Genomic DNA, 23,995 nt, shown 5'->3' with positions numbered 1-23,995 from the left:
GAAAGAAAACTACAGGCCAATATCACTTGATGAACATAGATGCAAAAATCCTCAACAATATACTAGCAAACAGAATCCAACAGCACATTAAAAGGATCATACACCACGATCAAGTGGGGTTTATCCCAGGAATGCAAGGATTCTTCAATATATGCAAATCAATCAACGTGACACACCATATTAACAAACTGTAGAATAAAAACCATATGATCATCTCAATAGATGCAGACAAAGCTTTCGACAAAATTCAACACCATTTATGACAAAAACCCTCCAGAAAGTAGGCACAGAGGAAAATTACCTCAACATAATAAAGGCCATATATGACAAACTCACAGCTGACATCGTTCTCACTGGTTAAAAACTGAAACCATTTCCTCTAAGATCAGAAACAAGACAAGGTTGTCCACTCTCACCACTATTATTCAAGATAGATTTGGAAGTTTTAGCCACAGCAATCAGAGAAGAAAAAGAAATAAAAGGAATCTAAATCGGAAAAGAAGAAGTAAAACTGTCACTGTTTGCAGATGACATGATACTATACATAGAGAATCCTAAAGATGCTACCAGAAAACTAGTAGATCTAATCAATGAATTTGGTAAACTACCAGGATACAAACTAATGCAGAAAAATCTCTTGCATTCCTATACACTAATGATGAAAAATCTGAAAGAGAAATTAAGGAAACACTCCATTTACCATTGCAACAAAAAAAATAAAATACCTAGGAATGAACCTACCTAAGGAAACAAAAGACCTGTATGCAGAAAACTGTAAGACACTGATGAAAGAAATTAAAGATGATACAAACAGATGGAGAGATATATCATGTGCTGGATTGGAAGAATCAACATTGTGAAAATGACTATACTACCCACAGCAACCTGCAGATTCAATGCAAGCCCTATCAAACTACCAATGACATTTTTCACAGAACTAGAACAAAAATTTTCACAATTTGTATGGAAACACAAAAGACCCCGAATAACCAAAGCAATCTTTAGAAAGAAAAACGGAGCTGGAGGAATCAGGCTCCTGGACTTCAGACTACACTACAGAGCTACAGAAATCAAGACAGTATGGTAGTGGCACAAAAACAGAAATATAGATCAATGGAACAGGATAGAAAGCCCAGAGATAAACCCACACACCTATGGTCACCTTATTTTTGATAAAGGAGGCAAGAATATACAAAGGAGAAAAGACAGCCACTTCAATAAGTGGTGCTGGGAAAACTGGACAGCTACATGTAAAAGAATGAAGTTATAACACTCCCTAACACCATACACAAAAATAAACTCAAAATGGATTAAAGACCTAAATGTAAGGCCAGACACTATAAAACTCTTAGAGGAAAACATAAGCAGAACACTCTATGACATAAATCACAGCAAGATCCTTTTTGACCCACCTTCTAGAGAAAGGGAAATAAAAACAAAATCAAGTGGGACCTAATGAAACGCAAAGCTTTCGCACAGCAAAGGAAACCATAAACAAGACGAAAAGACAATCCTCAGAATGGGAGAAAATATTTGCAAATGAAGCAATTGACAAAGGATTAATTGCTGAAATTTACAAGCGGCTCATGCAGCTCAACAGCAAAAAAAACAAACAACCCAATCCAAAAATGGCCAGAAGACCTAAATAGACATTTCTCCAAACAAGATATACAGATTTCCAACAGACACATGAAAGGATGCTCAACATCAGTAATCATTAGAGAAATGCAAATCAAAACTACAATGAGGGGCTTCCCTGGTGGCGCAGTGCTTGAGAGTCCGCCTGCCAATGCAGGGGACACGGGTTCATGCCCTCGTCCGGGAAGATCCCACATGCCGCGGAGCAGCTGGGCCCGTGAGCCATGGCTGCTGGGCCTGCGCGTCCAGAGCCTGTGCTCCGCAACAGGAGAGGCCGCAACAGTGAGAGGTCCGCGTACCACCAAAAAAAAAAAAAAATACAATGAGGTATCACCTCACAGCAGTTAGAATGGCCATCATCAAAAAATCTACAAACAATAAATGCTGGAGAGGGTGTGGGGAAAAGTGGACTCTCTTGCACTGTTGGTGGGAATGTAAACTGATACAGCCACTATGGAGAACAGTATGGAGGTTCCTTAGCAAACTAAAAATAGAACTGACATAGGACCCAGCAATCCCACTACTGGGCATATACCCTGAGAAAACCATAATTGAAGAAGAGTCATGTACCACAATGTTCATTGCAGCTCTATTTACAATAGCCAGGATATGGAAGCAACCTAAGTATCCGTCAACAGATGAATGGATAAAGAAGATGTGGCACATATATACAATGGAAGATTACTCAGCCATAAAAAGAAATGAAATTAAGTTATTTGTAGTGAGGTGGATGGACCTAGAGACAGTCATACAGAGTGAAGTAAGTCCGAAAGAGAAAAGTAACATATGCTAACACATATATATGGAATCTAAAAAAAAAAATGGTTCTGAAGAACCTAAGGGCAGGACAGGAATAAAGACACAGACGTAGAGAATGGACTTGAGGACATGGGGAGGGGAAGGGTAAGCTGGGACGAAGTGATAGAGTGGCATGGACATATATACACTACCAAATGTAAAACAGCTTGTGGGAAGTAGCCGCATAGCACAGGGAGATCAGCTTGGTGCTTTGTGACCACCTAGAGGGGTGGGATAGGGAGGGTGGGAGGGAGACGCAATAGGGAGGACATATGGGGGATATATGTAAATGTATAGCTGATTCACTATGTCATAAAGCAGAAGCTAACACACCATTGTAAAGCAATTATACTCCAACAAACATGTTAAAAAAAAAATTGTTTCGAGGTGCCATGAACCATGCCCATATAAGATAGCGAACTTAACAGATAAATGTTGTGTGTGTCCTGACTGCTTCACTGACTAGCCATTCCTGTCTCTCTCCCTCTCCTCGGGGTTCCCTATTCTGATACACAGCAATACTGAAATTAGGCCAATGAATAACCCTACAATGGCCTCTAAGTGTTCAAGTGAAAGGAAGACTCAGTCATCTCTTACTTTAAATCAAAAGCTAGAAATGATTAAGCTTAGTGAAGAAGATACATCAAAAGCTGAGACAGGGGCTTCCCTGGTGGCGCAGTGGGTGGGCGTCAGCCTGCCAATGCAGGGGACGCGGGTTCGTGTCCCGGTCCGGGAGGATCCCGCATGCCACGGAGCGGCTGGGCCCGTGGGCCGTGGCCACTGGGCCTGCGCGTCCGGAGCCTGTGTTCTGCGACGGGAGAGGCCACGGCAGTGAGAGGCCCGCGTACCGCAAAAAACATAAATAAATAAAAAAAGCTGAGACAGGCTGAAAGCTAGGCATCTTGCACCAAACAGCTAGCCAAGTTGTGAATGCAAAAAAAAATTCTTGAAGGAAATTTAAAGTTCCACTCCAATGAACACACAAATGATAAGAAAGCAAAACAGCCTTATCACTGATAAGAAAGTTTTAGGGGTCTGGATAGAAGATCAAATGAGCCACAACATTCCCTTAAGCCAAAACCAAATCCAGAGCAAATGAAGTCTGAGAAAGACGTGAGAAAGTTGCAGAAGAAAAGTCTGAAGCCAGCAGAGGTTGGTTCATGAAGTTTAAGGAAAGAGGCCATCTCCATCACATAAAAGTGCAAGATGAAGCAGAAAGTGCTAATGTAGAAGCTGTAGCCAGTTATCCAGAAGATCTAACTAAAATAACTAATGAAAGTGGCTACACTAAACAACAGATTCTTAAATGTAGACAGAACAGCCTTCCATTAGAAGACAATTCCCTCTAAGACTTTCACAGCTGGAGAGGAGAAGTCAACATCTGGCTTCAAAGCTTCAAAGGACAGCCTGACTCTCCTGTCAGCCTGTTAGGAGCTAAGGTAGCTGGTGACTTTAAATTTAAGCCAATTGTAAATCAACTATACTTCAATTTTTAAAATTAATTAAATAAAAATAAATTGAAGCCAATGCTCATTTACCATTCCAAAAAATCCTAGGGCCCTTAAGATTTATGCTATATCTACTCTGTCAATGCTCTATAAATGCAACAAGACTGGATGACAGCATATCTGTTTACAACATGGTTTACTGAATATTTTAAGCCCACTATTGCTCAGGAAAAGAATATTCCTCTCCAAATATTACTGCTCAATGACAATGCACCTGGTCACCTAAGAACTATGATGGAGATGTACAATGAGAGTAATATTATTTTCACACCTGCTAACACAATGCCCATTCTTCAGTCCACAGATCAAGGAGTAATTTCAACTTTCAAGTCATTATTTAAAAAACATATTTCATAAGGCTATAGCTGCCACAGATAATGATTCCTCTGATGAATCTGGACAAAGTCAATTGAAAACCTTCTGGAAAGGATTCACCCTTCTGGATGCCATTAAGAACATTCATGATTCATGGGAAGAAGTTAAAAGATCAACAGGAACAGGAATTTGGAAGAAGTTGATTCCAACCCTTATGGATTACTGAAGGGTTCAAGACTTTAGTGAGGGAATTAACTGCAGATGTGGTGGAAATGGCAAGAGAACTAAAGATGGAAGTAGAAACTGAAGATGTGACTGAATTGCTGCAATCTCATGATAGACCTTGAACAGATGAGAAATTGCTTCTTATGGAATGGCAAAGAAAGGAGTTGCTTGAGATGGAAGCAACAAAGGATTTAGAATATTACACAAACTTAGTTGCTAAAGCAGCAACAGGTTTTGAGAGGATTAACTCTAGTTTTGAAAGAAGCTCTTTTGTGGGTAAAATACAAAATAGCATTACATGGTACAGAAATCATTCGTGAAAGGAAGAGTCAATTGAGATGGCAAACTCCATTTTCTTATTTTAAGAAGTTGCCATAGCCATCCCAACCTTCAGCAACCACCACCCTGATCAGTAAGCAGTCATGCACATCGAAGGAAGACCCTCCACCAGCAAAAAACATTACAACTCACTGAAGGCTCAGGTGTTGTTTAGCATTTTTAACAATAAAGTATTTTTTTATTAAGGTATGTACCTTGTTTTTTAGACACAATGCTATTGCGTATTTAATAGACTATAGTATAGTGTAAACATAACTTTTATATGCATTGGGAAACCAAAAAATTCATGTGACTTGCTTTATTGTAGTGATCTGGAACTGAACCCACAGCACCTCTGAGGTATGCCTATAAATAAATAAATGAAGGCCTTCCCTGGTGGCACAGTGGTTGGGAGTCCGCCTGCCGATGCGGGGGACGCGGGTTCGTGCCCTGGTCCGGGAGGGTCCCATGTGCTGCGGAGCGGTTGGGCCCGTGAGCCATGGCCGCTGAGCCTGCGCGTCCGGAAACTGCGCTCCGCGGCGGGAGAGGCCGCAGCAGTGAGAGGCCCGCGTACCGCAAATAAATAAATAAATAAATAAGCGAAAGTTTGATGAGGAATGGGATACTCACATAGTTTAAATGTACTTCCCCACAAAATAGTTTTTACAAATGGAAAAAGAGTAATTGTATATAGGGAAGTCTGACAGACACTAGTAAAAATTAAAGAGAACATCATCAGAAATAGGACAAAATCAAAATCACATGCCATCTGATAGGATGCAATGAATAGAACACAGCATCCCTTCTGTGATATTCCTACCAAAATGCATGAGAAAACATCAGGAAAGCCCAAATGAGGGGCATTTTACAAAATAACTGGCCTATAGTCTTTGAAAAGTGTCAAGGTCATAAAAGTCAAGGCAAGACTGAGAAACTGTAGCATACCAAAGAAGTTTAAAGAGGTATGACAACTAAATGTAACGGGTGATTCTGAACTGGATCCCAATGATGCACACCACTGGCACACCTGTCAAAACCTGAGTGGGGTCTGGTGGTTATTTCCTGATTTTAGTGGATGTACTGTAGTTATATTGGGAAACATCCTTGTCTTTAGGAAATAACTAAATACAAACTAAGGTATTCTGGGGTGCTAGCACATTAGGTTGGCAACTTACTCTCAAATGGTCCAGGAAAAGAAACAGTTATTTGCCTTGTACTTCCAGGTTTTCCTCTAGTATGTGATTATTTTTTTAATTTTTTAAAGAAAAATATTTGAGAGTATATAGTTCTATCTTTAGCTGTTAAAGAATTACTTAAACCTGATTTATGATCAGATTCAGATCATATACTGGTATGCAGTGGAAGATGAGAGCCAAATGTTGACACTGGACTAAGCCAAAGAAAAAGTTGAATTTATGAGCTCTCAGACCCTAGTAAAATTAGACACTACTATATAGTTAGCTATCATCCTATGTGTGCAGTTTTTGTAAGGGCCTAAAGAGAAGTCTATTTTCTATCCTCCAAAGCACCATCATCATGGTAAATACACAGTACACACCCTCAAAATATTTGTCAATTAATAATGCTTTAAAAAGAAAAATAAGGAAAATATTAATGATAGGCTTATTAGGAACCCATTAACCACATGGATTATAGCAGAGCAGATACAACTCCAACAGAACACAATTTCTTTCTGTTCAAATTAGCTTTGTGAGGAATGTAGAAGATAAGAATAAAGGCTAAATCTCTGGTGACCAGAACCACTCCTAAAAGTAGGCATGAAAAAGTAATCCCTATCTCTGCAGTCACTAAGACTGGACAAATCATCATCCCCAATGGCCTGTCTTGGTGCCTATACCATTAACGATTTAGGCTAAGACAATGTCCTTAAAGAAGTTACCTATTAAAATGCAAATATCCCAGAGTTCCCATTGAAATAAAGATACTCTGAATCTATACAATTATTCCTTGCACAGCCATTAATGTCCTAGTAATAATAATAATCATAACAGAAGCATGCATTTGAGTCCTCCTATGTGACAGGCACTGTGCTAGGTACTTTATATAAATTATCTCTACTTCTTACAACTCTACAAGACAGGTATTATCATTTCCACTTTATAAATAAGGAGATTGAAGCCCAAAGAAGTGGAATAACTTGCCAAGGGCCAAAAATCCATTCAATGGCAGTTTTCATTCAACCCCAAGATTCAGACTTTTTCCATTACATCTTGCTGCTTCTTTCTACTATGCCATTTGCTGTTTTTGAAAATGGAGATCTAAGGCATGAAGGAATAAAATGTAATATAGGAAACTTTTTTTGGTACAGGGTAAAACTGAATGAGAGTTCTGAGTTCCATATAAAAGAAGCCAAAGAATGCCTCATAACCAAGACAGAAAGAAAGGCTCTGAAGAGGGACAGAGGTGCACAGAAAGAGGAGGTGAAGGTCCTAACTGCCTTGGTTCCTTGGTTTTTCTACACAGCCTAACACTAGATTTGATAAGGTCCCTGAGTTGTTAATGAGATCAGTTAAGAACTATGGGCTCAGATTTATCAGCTTGAAAGAGATAAACTATAAAGTTTATTAAGTGAGGACTATGGTGAACACTTTATTTTCCTCCTTTTGTAAGAGGGAAGAAATAAGGAGATATAAATCACACCCATCTGAATCACACCCATCTAACAAGTTATTAGACCACCTTTGAAGACAACAGAAGTTATATAACATCAAGTGCCTAGGAAATTTTGGATAAAACAATTCCACCCTGTTTACGGTGAAAATGATGACTGACAAAGAAATATTTTAAAACATCTTTAACTAACTTAACATTGAATTCAGTTTACTGTTTATGTGCCATCAAGAAACGAATGTAGGACTTCCCTGGAGGTCCAGTGGTTAAGACTCCGCACTTCCACTGCAGGGGTCGCGGGTTCAATCCCTGGTGGGGGAACTAAGATCCCGCATGCCACACAGCACAGCCAAAAAAATAAAAATAAATTTTTAAAAACTTGGTAAATAAAAAAAGAAACAAATGTAAAGCAAAATACTGCCTATAATGTGAAACTGTATGATGAGCAAAAGCAAAAATAATGAGAACTATGCAAGATCTGAAATACGTTACTATATAATTTTGTAGAAAATGTACTTTCTATTTATATACTGGAATAATATTGGCATTTTCATATTTTAACCAAGGACATACATTGGTCCCTATGGAACAAGGAAGCAACATGGCACAATAAAATGATCTCTGGGATCAGAAAGACCTGAATTTAAATCTTGGATCTGTCACTTACTAGCTTTGTAACTTTGGGCAAGTTATTCAATTTTTCTGCTCTTTTACCCCATATATAAATATGGAGTTAATAATAAATACCTTTCAGAATAGTAATTCCACTTCTAGAAATGTATATTAAGAATATAATTTTATGGAAAAGATGATTTGTATAACAATGTTCATCAAAATATTACTTATAATAATAACAAGTAAGTTAAAATATCCAAGTATCGAGTATTAAGGGAATGTTTAAGTAATGGTATATACATCACCAGATCAGTGGTTCTCACACTTTACAGAGTACACAGCAGTTAAACTAGGGAAGCTCGTAAAATGCATATTCCCAGACCTTATACCCCAAAATTCTGACCTAGTAAGTCTGAGATGGGAATAGGAAATGCATATTTTTAACAAACAACCAGGAGTGATTCTGATGGAAGAGGTCTATGAAAATTCTGCATTAAATGGAATACTATGGTGTGATTAAAAATATGATTATGAAGACTTTGGAATAACACTGAAGAAGTTTGATATATTACTAAACAAAAAATTCAGGATTCAAACTGTACACTCTATCTAACAGCAACTACATTAAACATAGGAAAAAGTTATTTTAGCAATAGGATTGGAATGATTTTTACTCTTCTACTCAATTTTCTGAAACACAGTCATGCTATTATCATAAATGAATAAGTAACATATCAAAATTTGAAACAAAAAGTCAATGGATCTCCATGGCCTTCAGATTAAAATTCAAACTCCTAAGGGCAGCACACAAGTACTTCAATCTCCAGACTTACCTCATATCCATGCTCTATAACAAACTACTTCTAATACCCCATATTATATATATTCTACATTTTCACACACAATTATTAAATATACTGTTCCTTTTCCCTAAAACACCCTTCCTGCAAATTGTCAACCTGACAAACTCCTACTCATTCAACAAGATTCAAGAATCACCTCCTCTCTGAAGTTTCCCCTGACTACTCCTCCAAACAGACTAAAGGTATCTCCTCCTTGCTGCTGGCATTCCTGTAGCATTGTTTGAGACTTCCATTACAGCACATATCACACTGTATTAACTCTTTGTTAAATATTCTCCCATTATTCAACAGGTATTTGTTTGTAATTCTTCACCTTCTCCATTATGTCTCCAAAGTTTCTATGAAATTCAGAGTAACAGACCACTGTGGTCACTGGCCAAAGCAAGCCAACAGGAAGCAACTCTGTTGCTACTCCACCATCATGTAGTTTACCATGCCAAAGAACATCTCTGCATAATTCCTGCAGCTCCCCACAAACTCCCACTCACTCCCATGCCTCCATACTAGAAGTAAAATATCTATACAAAACAGGGATAATTCTCTAAGTAAATACAGCAGTTTTTTAGTATATTCAAAACATAAGATACTAAATTTAGCATATTTATATGCTACATGAAACATTTCAAATGCAGATTAGTAACTAGAGGTATCAAACAAGGATTCAAAGTGGCTAAATACTTATTTGCGGGGGGGGGGGGGAGAAAAAAAGAAAAGAAAACTTTAGTGTGGAAGAATGCTAATTGGGATCCAGGTGACAGAACTTCAAACACCTCCCCAGTAGTGAAACATCGGTTTATGAAAAAACCTACATATTGAGTAAACTTACAACATGAATTTTTTTAATAACAAGAAAATGGATGTGGAAGAATTTGAATCTAAAACCACATTAGATATTAAAGCTCTTATACAATTCTATATCTTTGTAATAATAAATAAAAACATCTTAGGAATAATTTCTGGAAATAGGCAAAATATATACCATATGCTGATACCTAAGATCAGTATATAACAGATATCCAATAAAAAGTTCTAGGGACTAATTAAGTAGCAAAAAAAAAAAAAAAGGATTTTCCAGCACCAGCCCTATGCTATCCTATTTCTCTTGTCTCCAATCAAATCCCTTTCCCCTTCTACAGCACCAGCCTTGTAAGAAGAAAGGATAAATGACCACCTTTATCCAACCCACTCTTGCAAATCTGAATAATCCACTCCATCAACTCTGCCATTAGAGTTCCAAAGCTTTAGTATTTTGGCCTAAATGTTGTTTCCTCTTTAAATGAAAATACTAAAAGAGCTTCCTCTTCCTAAAAACCTTTACCAGTCAATCATACTTCAGTATGAATTGTCAGCACCCACAAATAATTGTTGGTGGTGGGGTAAGGTCAGGAAAGGCACAAGGGCACTGAGTCCATGACATGTGAGGAGAAATTAACATTGAGAGATGCAGGAAACTAGAGATGATGAAAGCAAACTCTGTAAACTCCACAATTTTTGTTCTTCTTAATCTACTTGTCACTATACACAGCCCACCCCAACTCTACTCCTCACACAAAATCTGCTACTCTTGAGAGGGGACAGTTGGCACAAGAACTAGAGGCAGGTTGAACCTGTACTAATTAGAATGGAGAAGAGACTTTCTTTCTAGAAAAAGAAATTTGAGCAGGAAGGATTAGAGGAAATGGGGTACAGGGAACAGAAATATCAAGCAGGCAGCAAAAAATGAGGTTGGCTGTTTATGCCCACAACGATCAGTCAAGAGATGATGCAATTTAAGGGCAACAAGTTTAGGCCAATTGTTTCAGCTCACTTAACTAGAAGTAATACCACTTTAAATAAAGCTGCTCTCACAACACAATAGAACCCAAATAATTCTACAGCACAACTGAATCAAAATTCATTTTATAGACAGATTCATAAAGATATGCTGTTAAATAATAAAGCACTATATATAAGAAACATTCTCAGAGGTGAACTTTGGAGATTACAGTAGAAGGAAATGAGGAAAACAAAATTTATCCTTTGAACGTATATTTTGATTCACCCTCAAAAAACCACACACTTGCAAGCCTCACCCAGGTTTAACACAAACGTAGAATTCACCCGCTGTCCTACTGACACAAAAGAAGAAAATCGGACTCTAAGAAGAGTTCTTAGATCTGTGTTACACAAAAAAATGCAATGGGCTGTCAACTGGCATTGTGCCTCTGGCTGCCATATGGTTTACATGACCATGTCATCACAAACTAGAGAAAGAGCTGGCACACAGATGAGTCTTTGTGTAAATTCCTGCTTTTTCAAATGTGAGATAATCTCTCATATCAACATATAATGAATAACCAAAACTCACCATATTTTAATTAATTAAAACCATGCTGCAATATGTTCAAAATGGAAACCAAAGACACACTGAAATGCATTAAATGTTAAATAGCTTCAGGTTCTGTAGGTTGAAATTAATCTGTTCTAACCCATGATTTGAATTAGAGTCAGCTTCCATTTCTAGTTAAATACTCAGGAAAATGTTCTAAAATAGGCTCTTTGAAAGAATTTTCCAAAATTACCTCAAATGCATAATTAAGTAAATTATTTCAGTATACAACTGAACTAATCAAATTGTGTTTACTGTCACCCGAGAGTTTAAATTGGTAAGGTCAGTAGGCACACTACTGAATACTGTAAGTTTCTGCATTCATGTCAGTGAAGACATACTTCACTCATCTGCAGCTCTAAGAAACCACTGAGATGCACTAGGAATTGGGCAATGTAAAAACGGACAGGTTGAGTAGTCACCAACTGGTTGTCCTAATTCCCTGCTATACATCAGCCTCACAGTTTTGAAGAGGGAGCTGAAAACCCTTTAGTTGAGAAAGAGGTCAACACCAAAATTCTCTCCTCACTCCCCATCATGCAGCTGGTACTGTTCACTCTGGCAGACACAGCTCCCTGAACATAATGGTGCAATCACCACTTCAAACACCATTACTATCTAAAATAGATAACCCACTTGCAACTTGCCTATTTTTATAGATATAACATTTCCATGCAGTTTAACTGCTCTATTTGTGATTTATTGCATTTAACTAATACAGTTTCCCTGGAAATGAGTACCTTATATCGGAGTCCCAATAACCACAATTGCCCAAGTAGTTGTGAAAATTGCAGTACTTCCAAGTTGCCTCTTACCTCCTTGTATCCATCACCAAAAACTTCATGAACTGAATCCTGAATCTGAAAAATTTATAAGCTCTCTGGTTTATATACCTTTGATAACAAGAAGATTATTTTTTCCTCAGTTCTTACTGATATACTTCTTCACATGGGAGTCTTTTGAACTGGATTCCTTATGTTCAACAAGAATTTACTAAATACACTTTACATAGTATTCGACTCTTTGAGGCATTAAGAAAATCAAGTAAATTTGAGGTATTAACAAACTTTTTACTGCTTTATCAAAGTACAAATAATTCTTAATCTAGACTGAAAAAGAAATAATTTAACACAGTTTAAATGGGAATTATTCTTGTTTAGATTAAAAGGTAGTTATGCCAAAGAGAGATTTTAAAAAGCTCTGCAGCTGTCTCATGAAAGATATGTTAAATAAAATGAAATTTCACATATAATATGAAGGAAGAAAAGGAGGGAAGCAACTCAATTTGAGTACTCTAATGAGCTCTGATGAGCTCAGATTTTTTTAAGGATGAAAGAGGGTGGCGAGAGGTCAAACTGAAAACAAACACAAAAGTGAACTTGTACACTTGCCCTAGAAAAAGGCTAATGTCCTTTCCAGCTAAGTTTGGAAAAAAGGAGGGAAGTAATAGAAGTTCACTGCTATGACAGCTAATGTAACTTCAATCCCTCACAAAGTAAAACTGTGGATCGTTTTAGACCACAAGAGAATTTCCTAAGACATCTAACAACACCAAGAATCTGATTCTTCCCAACTTCTACTTTGCTCTTATCCCTAGTGAGAATCGTTTTCAAACCAGAAAGGATAAACAAATAATGCTAGGAGATTACTGAAGCTCCAAAAAGACAGAGATCATAAGAGACACTGATGCTTTAAATGAATCTAAGTATCCAGACCCAAAAGAATAAGAAGCAAGGGGGTAGAAGGAATTTGCACAAAACTAGGCATCATCAATGGTTCGCCATCAGATACAACCTATAACAAAGTAGCCTAATTTTCCTGGAATTTATAGACTTACTACTACAGGGGTAGATCAAAGGAATGACAAACAGAACATAATGTGAATATAGAAAGGCAATGGATAAAATACCTCATAATATTCAAACAGATATATTGGAGAGAAACAGCTGGCTAATAGTTCTGTTAAGTGGCTTCGATGTTAGCAGGAAGACCAAGCATAAAGATTGCCATTTTTAAATTTATACCAACCTGAAGAGAGGTTCTTTAGAGGTTTTCATTACACAATACATGTTCGCTGTAGAATATTGGAAAATGCAGATAAGCCTAAATAAATAAAGATCACCCACAATTCCACCATTCAACAAAGAATACTATTTACATTTTGGTGTTTATCATTCCAGACTTCTTAATGTACAGTATAAATGTTCACACACACTTATTCTTTGTTAAAGAAAAGGATCATACTACAAATGCTGTTCTATAACTTTTTTTTTAATTCAAATATCCCAGTATATTCTACACTGGTCAAATGACACCTAGTGCATTTTGTTCATTTCTGGTCACCACATTTGAAGAGAGTCATTGAAAAATTTGAGAATATGAAAGAAGAAAAAGAGGGTAGTGAAAAGTATAAAAATGTAAGTTCTTACCACCTATGCTCTATTGCCACATGACAACAGGCTGCTAAAATCTTGGGAAAAGAATAGATTTATAAGAAAACAATATAGCTAAATATTAGCTAAAGAACTGCCCTGGCTACTTTGTATTGACTCATAAAGCCAAACTAGTACCAACTGCTGGAAATTACAGGGAGGTGAATTTCAGCTTAATAAAAGATGAATTTTTTTAATTATTAGAGCTGTCAAAAATGGAATGGATGGATCTAGCCATTGCAGGGTTTAACAGAACTGGAATAACTGGTAAAGGATGCTAGAGGTAAATTCTCTAAGTAAGAAGTTGGATGAAAAGGCCCCTTTCTATTTTAAGGTTCTGTGATTCTAATGGAAAACTTACTACAGAAATTTACTCCTAGTATAATGTAAAGCCAAACCCTTAGTAATTAAGGCCTTAAGACAGTCAACAAAATGGTAAGGAAATGGAGATACTTAGTCTTGATAATGAAAGTAGGAAGAGGTGGCAATAAAGACCTTAAAATTTTTGAAGCTTTGTTACATAGAAGTTGAGATTAAATTTATTCTGGAAAGCTCCAAAATTTAAAACTAAAAACAAAATGCAGCAGTTCAAGAAAGGAAGATTTCAGCTCAGTGGAAGGGAAGGGAAGGTTTACTAATAAATTAGAGCTTTCTAAAATGAAAAAAAAGAAGAAATAAAGTCAAGTGCTTTAAAGCTGTGTGAGAAATAACGGCACAATGATGAACACCAATGTGCATTAATTTCTTTATACCTCATTTAATCCTTACAACAGCCCCATATGATAGGTATTATTACTATTTCCACTTCATAGAAGAGCACAGTGAGGCTTAGAAACATATTTATATTTATTCAAGGTCATTTTTACTACTGCTAAAACCCACAGTGTCACCCAAACATACCTGACTCCCCATCATACAGTCACTGCTCACTTAGTAGATAATATGTGATCAAAAGCATCTTCAGAAAAGTCTTTATCTACTGATCCCTCAAAGGGCAGTTACAAGTTGTTTTGGGGGTTTTTTTAAGCAAAAAAAAAAAAATTTAAGGATTTTTAAATTAAATTATTATTCATAGCAAAAAAGTGTTCAGATTAGACTATCTAACTGGCCATGTACCTTAAACTTTTGCAAATAAAACAGATTCAGTGAGTAAGACTTAAGACGCAGTAAGGCAAATCTGAATCACAGAACTTAAAATCTTTGCCATTACTAATTATGTGACCTTAGGCAAGTTCTTAATCTTCCTATCTCTTTAGTCCTTCATCTAAGAAATGAGGACCAACATCTTAAGGTTGATACAAGAATTGAATGAGATGACACGCATTTAGCACAGGTTCCGACCCTATTACTACCCAACACAAGTAATAAAGTAGGGCAGGGGAGTACCAAACCTATTCCACAATTCATTCCAAAATAGTTTAAAATTTTGAAGTGCCATTATGTTTGAAGGAAAAGGGATAATTACCTATTATCCTGTAAATAAACTTTTGATGACAATCATTTGTGAAATAAAGTGACAACTAAATAAAATGTGCCTTCTTAGGAATTTCATTTTATGCAAAGGATCACCAAAAGAATATAATTTCAATTCTCATTTTCTTCAAAGGCACTGTTTTAGTTATTTATTCAGTATGAGATAGATAAATGCAAGTTTAAAGGTTATTGGTTTTGATTTTGATGTTTTACAGCTTGGTTCAAACTACTCTAATGAACACACTTTTTTTAGGTTTTTTGTTTTGTTTTGTTTTGTTTTCTATGTGCGTTCTCATTGTAGAGCTACTATTGCTACCTCTGACAAAACCAGCAAAAGAGAAAACCTCTCATTCAAGAAGTACATTGGGGTCAAAATTTTGGTGTTTTATTTATGTTTACCAACATTAAATAGTTGCTATTCTATTCCTAAAATTTGACATCTATTCTTTTTTTTAAATGGCACAACTGAGAAGGTATTTAAAAGATGTTTACCTTTAAGTTCTATCACAAAGATAAGCTTTTTAAAACACCATTTAGCTCAATGAAATTAACCAAAATTCTCACTGTTCTCAAAGAATTCTTTAGTGTTTTTCCAAAGAAATTGATTATTTTTAGAAACCTCTTTCAGGATACAGGTTTCTAGCCATAATTATTTTTATCACTGATATGGCCCACTGGCAAACATACTTATTTTACCTGCAATTTAAAACTATAGCCAAATAAACTGCTTCTGTATACACTACCTGTGACTAAGGGCAATTACTAGAGCTATAATCTGAAATATTACACATTGTCTAATTGTGATTTTTTGTTATGACTTCTAAGCTCTTTACGTGCCACAGTTGAAAACCAGAAGTACTTAACTTTCTTTTGACCCTTATTTGTATCATCAGTAAAATTAGAAATGATAAATGATACTCTATTCTTTGTCCAAAGTATAGAGCCAAATGAGAAATATACAAAGAAATTTGAAGTACATGTTTTAAAAACATATTTCAATTTGATACTTGTAAAAATTTTTTTGGAGGATGTGATTTAGCTCTTTGGCCAGTCTTTGTAGAAGACATACATACTCACAACAGCAATGACATCCAAACTCAGTCCTTCACCTTACATCTCCTTTCCCTCATATCTCCTAAAGAGAGCAATCTGGAAGGGCTGGCATTATTAGATTCAAAATCCCTGATGGAGTTACAGAGAGCTGAGCTATTTTGAAAAATTAAAACAGTGACATGGCAACAGTCCAGATAATAAAATGAGTCAAGGTTCTACAGGATGTAGAAAAAATGAAAAGTGCCATCTACTTCTGATTGAAAGTGAAAATTACTCAACAAGGGAGTACACACAAGAGTCATCACTTCTAAGACTTAATGAAAAAAATGTCCCATAAATATTCATTGTTCTGAAGTGAACTGTCATTCCAATAAAATGTCACTGTCAACAAGTATAGATGATCACTTGGAGTTTTCTAAAATCCTATCAACTATTTTCCAACTAAAGTCATTACACTGTAATAGAAATATTCTCATTTACCCTATTGGCCAGGACTGTAAATAACTGCTTTATCTGACCACCACAACATATGAAAACTTGTGTAAAGAACACAATGTCATCACCCAAAAGTTTGTATTAAGCACCTGTCAAGAGTAGCAAGAAACAGTTTTTAAAAACCAAGAAAATCACTTGAGCTTAAAAAAATTTTTAAAGTACAGCTGAGCTGTCTAAGAGATGTTTTAGGGTAAAGATATGAATGATGATTGATGCCTCCAAAAATATCCAGGGTAAACTGAATAGCCATGATTTTAAAAACTAAATAGCTTTCCTTGAATTTTATTTAGTGAATATTCTTCAGGCTTCCTCCCTCACAACTGATTTCATTTGCCCATCAATTCAACTTTTAAGTTAATTGTTTTTTCAAACATGCAAATCAACACTGCTATTTCCAAGGTACTGCCTGCTGAATAAAGACCTTGACCTTTTTTTAAATGTCATCTTAGAAAGATTCTCCAAGCAATATTAGTCTCACCTGGAACACCTTCCCATTAAAAGGCCTCTACTATATTCCATATACACTTTCCCAATCCCGACCTGGCATCCTTCATCCTGAGATATAATAACCAAGTTTCACTCAGCCATGTCCAGGTGGCTGAAAGTACTGCAGGGGCTGCCTAACCTGCCTCATCAAGTTTTACACACACCCTGTACTGATGACATCTCATCAGAAGGTTCACTTTCTTCATTTTGTGGGATCATATCCCACAGCACAGCAAATGCCTTCTGCAAGGGAAGGGTAGCAGCAACCAAAGGCTGTGGCTTTTGCAGGATAATTGCACGCACGCAATACTTCTTTGCCAATTTCATTTAAGTAGACAAAAAAAAAAAAAAAGGCCGGGTTCGAAGCAGAAAATATATAATAAACACTGATGTAAAGAGGGTGAAACGCAGAAATTCTTCCAGCAACACTAGTACATGTGTAAGTTCTGCACCACAGCTCAGAGAAAAGTAGCTACCGACGCATTGATGGAAGGCTATCTTAAAATTACTCAAAGAATCTAAGGCATCAATCTGACTGGGAGGTTCATGCCTCCTCTCCATACACACATTCTGTTTTCCTACCTAATTTAAGAATGAATCCCTGGCAGCCACCAGGTGCAATAACCATGAGGCGCAGGACGTAACCATCACGATGCACAACGAGGTGTGCAGACCCAGAGCCGGCTCCAGTCCTTACCTTAGCAGATTAGACAGGGGCAGGGGTCCGGATCCACCGCCCAGGATCCCTCCTTTCCTGCCAGACAGGAGTTTCTCCACCAGGGCCACATTTCCAGTGCGAGCAGCTTCCAACAGCTCCTGGTCCTTCCCCATAGTCTCTCACCGACTCCCTCACAGAGTCCTTTCCCCTTCGGGTCTTCCTCCCCGCCCACCCCCACTGGCCCCAAATCCAGGGCCCTCCCCGCCCCACCCTAAGATAATGCCAGAGCTTCAGCACCGGGAGATGCGTGCAGCCCCCAGCCGGGGACACCACTCTCCGCTCCTCTTCGGGGCGCAGCTTTCACAATGAGAATCAGACCATGTCTTGGAAGAGGGTCTGGCCGAGCTGGGAGCCGCGACGCGCCCTCACAGCCACTCCCCTGAATTCCCGAGGCCTGGTTCCCGCGGGTGGGGCGTGAGGGGGTGGGGACCGGGGGTGCTTTTGAGGAGCGGGAGGAGGATGCTGAGGAGTGAGGAGGTCGGAGGAGGAGACGGAGACCGTCCTCGCCTGAGCCCGAGCACCGCGAACGCCCGCGGCGGCGGCGGCGGCCCGCGCGCCCTCGCGCCCCGGCCCGGGTTCTCCTCAGCTTTCGCGCCCGGCCCGCTCGGCGGTTAAGGCGGCGGCGTCCGCGGCCCGCGGCGGAGAGGAGCGCGGCGGCTGTGGCTCTAGCGGCCGCGGCCCGCGCCGAGGCCGGGCGGTGAGGACGAGCCGCGGCGGGCGCTTGCCGAGGGCGGCGATGGCGGAGGTGGCTCGGGGATGGGATAGGGAGGGCGAACGCCCAGGTCCGTCGGCTGCGGCGGCGGCAGCTCTGAGGCCTGGCGCCCAGGGCGTGCGGGGGGCGTGTGCGCGCGGGCAGGTGCGGCCAGTGAGTCCGTCCAGAGTTGGGGGGGGGAAGAGATGGGGGGGGAGGAGATGGGGGCGGGGCGCCGGGACCAGATTCTCCTGGTTTTCGTGGGCGGGGACCCTCCCTCTTCCAGTCTCCTTGGGAGAGATTTAACCGTGTGAGGTCTGGAGTTCTCCGGGCCGCTGCGACTCCTCAGCCGGGCGGGCGCCGGCGCCACGCCTCGGGTCAGTCACGACGCTGAGGAAAATCCTCCATGTCCGGGATGGGAGGCTGGTGATGCTGGGAAGGAGCCCTCTGCCACCGCTTATGTCGGTGTCCGGGTGACTGGACCGGTTTTCGTCCTTCCGTTTACCTCCAGAGACGACTGAGACCTGCCCTTGCTTAGAAAGAAGAGGTTTGTTTTATTCTAGTTTCTGTGACACTGGCCACTGGAATGGTTTGTGACTGTTCCAGTTTTTCTAAGGTCTTTCATCAGTCCTCTATTTCAGTTGGGCTTTGAGGATCTGCTGACTTGTGAAAATACCAGGAAAAAGGCTCTCATTGAAAATTCTAACACATTCACACTGGGAAAAAATATAAATGAGCATGGATTAGACACCCACTTTAATTTGCATATTCATCAGCAATTCATTGTGCATGGTTGGCTTGATTTTGTTAGCTGCTCTCCTTGCCCGCGATGGAGAACACGCATTTATTTTCTTTTGAAACTTCCTGTGACACCCTGTGCGTTGCCTTGCCCTTGGAATAGACTTCATAAATGTTAACTTGTTGGTAATCAGTTGGGAGGAAAGGGACATAATGGGCACTTTCCTCACAACAGTTCAGTGAACTGGATATTACTACCATATATCCATTTTGGTAATGAGGAAATAGTGGGTCAAAGGGTTAATTAAATTTCTCAAGATGCTGCACATAGTAAGTGGCTGACAGAACTGGACCACAAAACTGACTCACTGCTAGCCCATGCTCTTCCCCATATACCTTACTGCCCCCATGAAAAAATAAAATGGACAGACAATAATCATCACAGACATTTGATGAGCAGTTACTAGGTACCAGGTACTATGCTAAGTTTTTTTTCATGTTATCTCAGCCTTCATAACAATCCCATGAGATGGGTACCATTTTTATCCTTATTTTACAGATGACGACGCTGATTAGCCCAAAATCATGGAGCTAGAAAGTGAGCCAAGACTCAAATCCATGACTGCCTGCTATAGGCGGAAATTTTAAGTAAATAACTGGAGAAAACTTAAAAGACATTCAAAGATAAGTAACAACAAATGTATATGTTAAAATATTTTAATGAAATTTAGTATTCTGAGATTTTATTTGAATGGTTCAAAGTGTTAGGTATATTATGGTTGCTTATGGGAGGTTTCCTGAAGGAAGTAGATTTTGAGCTAGTGGGTTTTTGTTTTGTTTTTGTTTTTGAATCTGTTTTAATAATAAGATGATATTATATATGATAATAATATGATCCCTGATATTCTGGGACTAGCAGACCAGTTAAAGAAACAAGAGGTAAGGAGCCATTAATTTCATTTTGAAAATGGCACACAGAAATCCTTCTTCCACTTTCCTAATGTTGCCACCTAAGCAAAACACATGTATCCCAGAATATACTATAAGTATTCAGTTGGTCAGAGCTAAAAAGAACCCACAATTTTGAGAAGCAACGTTTCATCATGGCTGAGTTAGTGATCAGAAGGGTCAACCCCCAATGGGAAACCATTAGTAATGATTTATTCCAAGAATCAGTTCCACAGTTCCAGGTACTCTAGTGGTATATGATACTCCAAGCCAGTTTTCAACTTCAAACTCTTTGTTTGTAGTTACATCATAGTTTCTTGTTGAAGAGGACAAAGGCTTGACTGCATGGGAACTAACATGCAAATTAAAAGTGAAAACATTTTTCCAAAAATCTGGAGAGGCCAAAAAAAAAAAATTCAGATTTTTTTAAACATCCAGATTTCATCAAGGTATTTTGCATCTGTGTGTAGTGGAAAGAGCCAGAAAATCTTGGGAACCAATTGCACAGGCTAGATCTCAGTTGGCACGTATGTAAAATGAAGTTATGTCTGATGCTCTCCACTGGCCTTATATTGTATGCCTATGATGAAATATGGTCTTAGTCCATTAAGTTATATGCATAATTGAAGCTAGAAATCAAGTATGGGGATAAATTGGAGATCAATTTCTATTCTGTTTTAATAACAAAAATAAAAATATATTTATTCTCCACATTTTTCTAATTGAACCTTTTTTATTCATCAAAATCTATCTTTGCTATTCTCAATGGACAGTATTAATTATAGTAAATGTATATATGTACCAGGAACAATACTAGAGTATTTTTTCTCTTTTTATTTATTTTTATATATAATATAATGTGTATATATACACGTTGTATATACTGGGTATATATATATCATTATGCATGTTTATTACATATTGTTAGATATTATTATATATATGTTTTATACACACATACAAACCAGTCAGGCTTAAATGAGACAAAGTAAAGAATCTAGTATTGTTCCTGGTACATAATAGCATAATATTATCTATATATATACTAGATATTATAATTCCTGCAGAAGCTCCGAATCCCTTACTCTAAAGTCTGATATACACAGATGTAATTCTGTATACTTTTAAGCAAGTTGAGAATTATTGCAAGTCACTCCTCTTGGGGTTGACTAATAAAAGAAGGGACTAGGGTTGAGACTAGAAAAGGGAGATAAAGCAAAAGACAAAGCAAGTATAAGAAGCCTTTGGAAACATAAAGTAAAGGAACATGAATCAAGATCAGTCTTAGAACTGCATACCAAGGTCTGTTTGCAGTGAGGAAGAGGAGAAGATGATGTCTTATAGCATCAAGTTATCAGCTGAGCTAAGATAGGATAACTCTGTGATTTAGGGAATGGATTTGGAAAATATCTACTTTCTCCATCTTGAGCTCTACAGTTACTCTGCATAACTGGGACTGTGATAGGCTGTGGGACAGAAGTTAGCAGCTCCAGGTTACAGAATACTATGAAGATATTAGACATCTGAATAGAACACCAAGTTCTTGCTTTCTGCATTCCATTTAAGTTTGTCTCCTCATGCCTACATGGCACAAACTTTGCCCTTCATCGTCTTCCTGAGGAAACCCAGACATCAAGCATATCATCATGTTTGCAGTCTTTCTGAATTTATGGTCATGAATGTTGAAGGCCATGGAATGTCAATCACCCATCTTCTCCAGGTTCTAACCGACTGAGAATAGACGCAAGGAACCAAATGAGCATCTCATTAGAGTGTCATCTTTATTACCTGGATGAGGTAAGTATCTAATATCCCACAAAGTGCAGGGATCCATATTAAAACTAGACTGAAAATGAGACTAGGAACTTCTTCTCTGTAAATGTGCATCCTGAGACCTGTCTGTGGAGAAAATTAGATCTGAACATTCATATAGCCGGCCAGCCTAAAGCATGTCTCACAAATGGAATCAGAAGATCAGAGAGAATGATAGGTTTCTAGGGCTGCCTTTGGAAAGCATCCTGAGACTGGTACTGATGCCCAAGTATGCCCACCATCTTGTTAGGTAGCAGAAGAAAGCCCACTGCCCTTCTTAGTGATCCATGAGACAGGCATTGCAAGAGAGAAAGCAAGCCAGCATTGAACCTGTATCTTGTTTTAAAGGAAAGTTTTCCCACCCACTGGTAAAGTGATTCCAATGGAAGCAAGTAGGGAAAGAAAGCAAAAGTGTTTGCTATAGTACAATTCCCTCTTGGAAAAAGGAGCAGAAGTTTCTTCCCCCCTAGGGAAATTTGATGTGGAAAAATAAGGGTTTCCCCCAAGACCATCACATCACACTGCACAACATTCCACCACCATCCTGCTGATTCTATCATTAACTTCCTCCTCTCTCAGAGCCCCCCTGCCTATGTGCTACGACCTTTGAAAACCTCTGTGCCCCACAGGTGACCCAGTACACAGCCCACTGAAAAATGTAGTCTTGTCTCCAAACTATTTCTCACAGAGAGAAACCCCTGAAATGCCAAAAAATAAATAATTTTTACCATCTCTATTTATTTTCCATTGAGGAAAAGAGCTAGCATCCTGATAAACCTATTACACAATATCTAGAGGGGTGACTAAGAAGACACAAAGAATGTAATATGCACTTTTGGAATCTCATCTATGTTTCTCAAGGGCTAATACCTCCTTCTTACGCCCCATCCTCTACTTCTGTCTTTCTCCTACACCTGGGTCACACACTTTTTCATTAAAGGGCCAGAGAGTAAATATCTTCAGCTTTGTGGGCCACACAGTCTCTATCACACTACTCAACTCGCCATTGTGGCATGAAAGTAGCCATAGGCAATATTCAAAACAGAGTGTGGCTGTGAACCAATAAAACTTTATTTATGTACACTTAAATTTGAATTTTGTATAATTTCCACGTGTCACAAAATATTCTTCTTTTGACTTTTTTTAAGCCATTTAAAGATGCAGGGGCTTCCCTGGTGGCTCAGTGGTTAAGAATTCTCCTGCCAATGCAGGAGGCACGGGTTCAATCCCTGGTGTGGGATCCCACATGCCGCGGAGCAGCTAAGCCCATGCACCACAACTACTGAGCCCACACGCTGCAACTACTGGAGCCTGCGTGCCTACAGCCCATGCTCTGCAACAAGAGAGAAGCCACCGCAGTGAGAAGCCCGCGCACTGCAACGAAGGGTATCCCCTGCTCGCCGCAACCAGAGAAAGCCCGTGCAGCAAGGAAAACCCAACGCAGCCAAAATAAATAAAAGAAAAAATAAAGAAAAGAAAAAAATAAAAATGAAAAAAAAGATTCTTAGTTTACTGGCCATATAGGCCATGGGTAGGTTTTGGTCCATGAGCCATAAGCCTACAGATTTAGGAGTGACTTATTCTAAAGCCCTTTTGGCGGATACTACTTCTTTGCTTGGCCTGATTGTTTAGAGGGGAGAGGAGGGCAGGAGCCTGGAATCAAATTATCCCCTCAGGCAGCCAAATATGCCCAGCCTGGGCAGAAAGGAATGCTTCCCATCAGCAAATCATCTCTAACTCTCTCATATCTCAAGAAAGATCCTTTCTTTAGATGAGCAGAAGACTTGTCTCCAGAGGAGATACTTAAACTGAGACTTGAGAGATATATGGCAAAGGGAAGCAGGAGGTGGAAAAAGAGTGTTGCATGAAG

General features: G+C 38.8%; 1 protein-coding gene across 6 annotated transcripts in view; it reads right to left on the bottom strand.

Annotated features, from left to right (window-relative positions):
• Positions 1–18,049, bottom strand: part of ANKS1B (ankyrin repeat and sterile alpha motif domain containing 1B) — a 1,163,439-nt gene extending 1,145,390 nt beyond the window's left edge. For all 6 annotated transcript variants that reach the window (XM_060164617.1, XM_060164618.1, XM_060164622.1 and 3 more), the window contains exon 1: positions 17,916–18,049. In XM_060164617.1, coding sequence (XP_060020600.1) covers positions 17,916–18,049 — 134 coding nt within the window. The remainder of the gene's footprint in view (positions 1–17,915) is intronic.
• Positions 18,050–23,995: the final 5,946 nt, after the last annotated feature.

This window comes from Lagenorhynchus albirostris, chromosome 11 (assembly GCF_949774975.1).
Source record: "Lagenorhynchus albirostris chromosome 11, mLagAlb1.1, whole genome shotgun sequence".
Taxonomy (NCBI): Eukaryota; Metazoa; Chordata; class Mammalia; order Artiodactyla; family Delphinidae; genus Lagenorhynchus; species Lagenorhynchus albirostris.
Note: the sequence above shows the minus strand (reverse complement) of the source record. Positions and strands in the feature narration are given on the sequence as shown.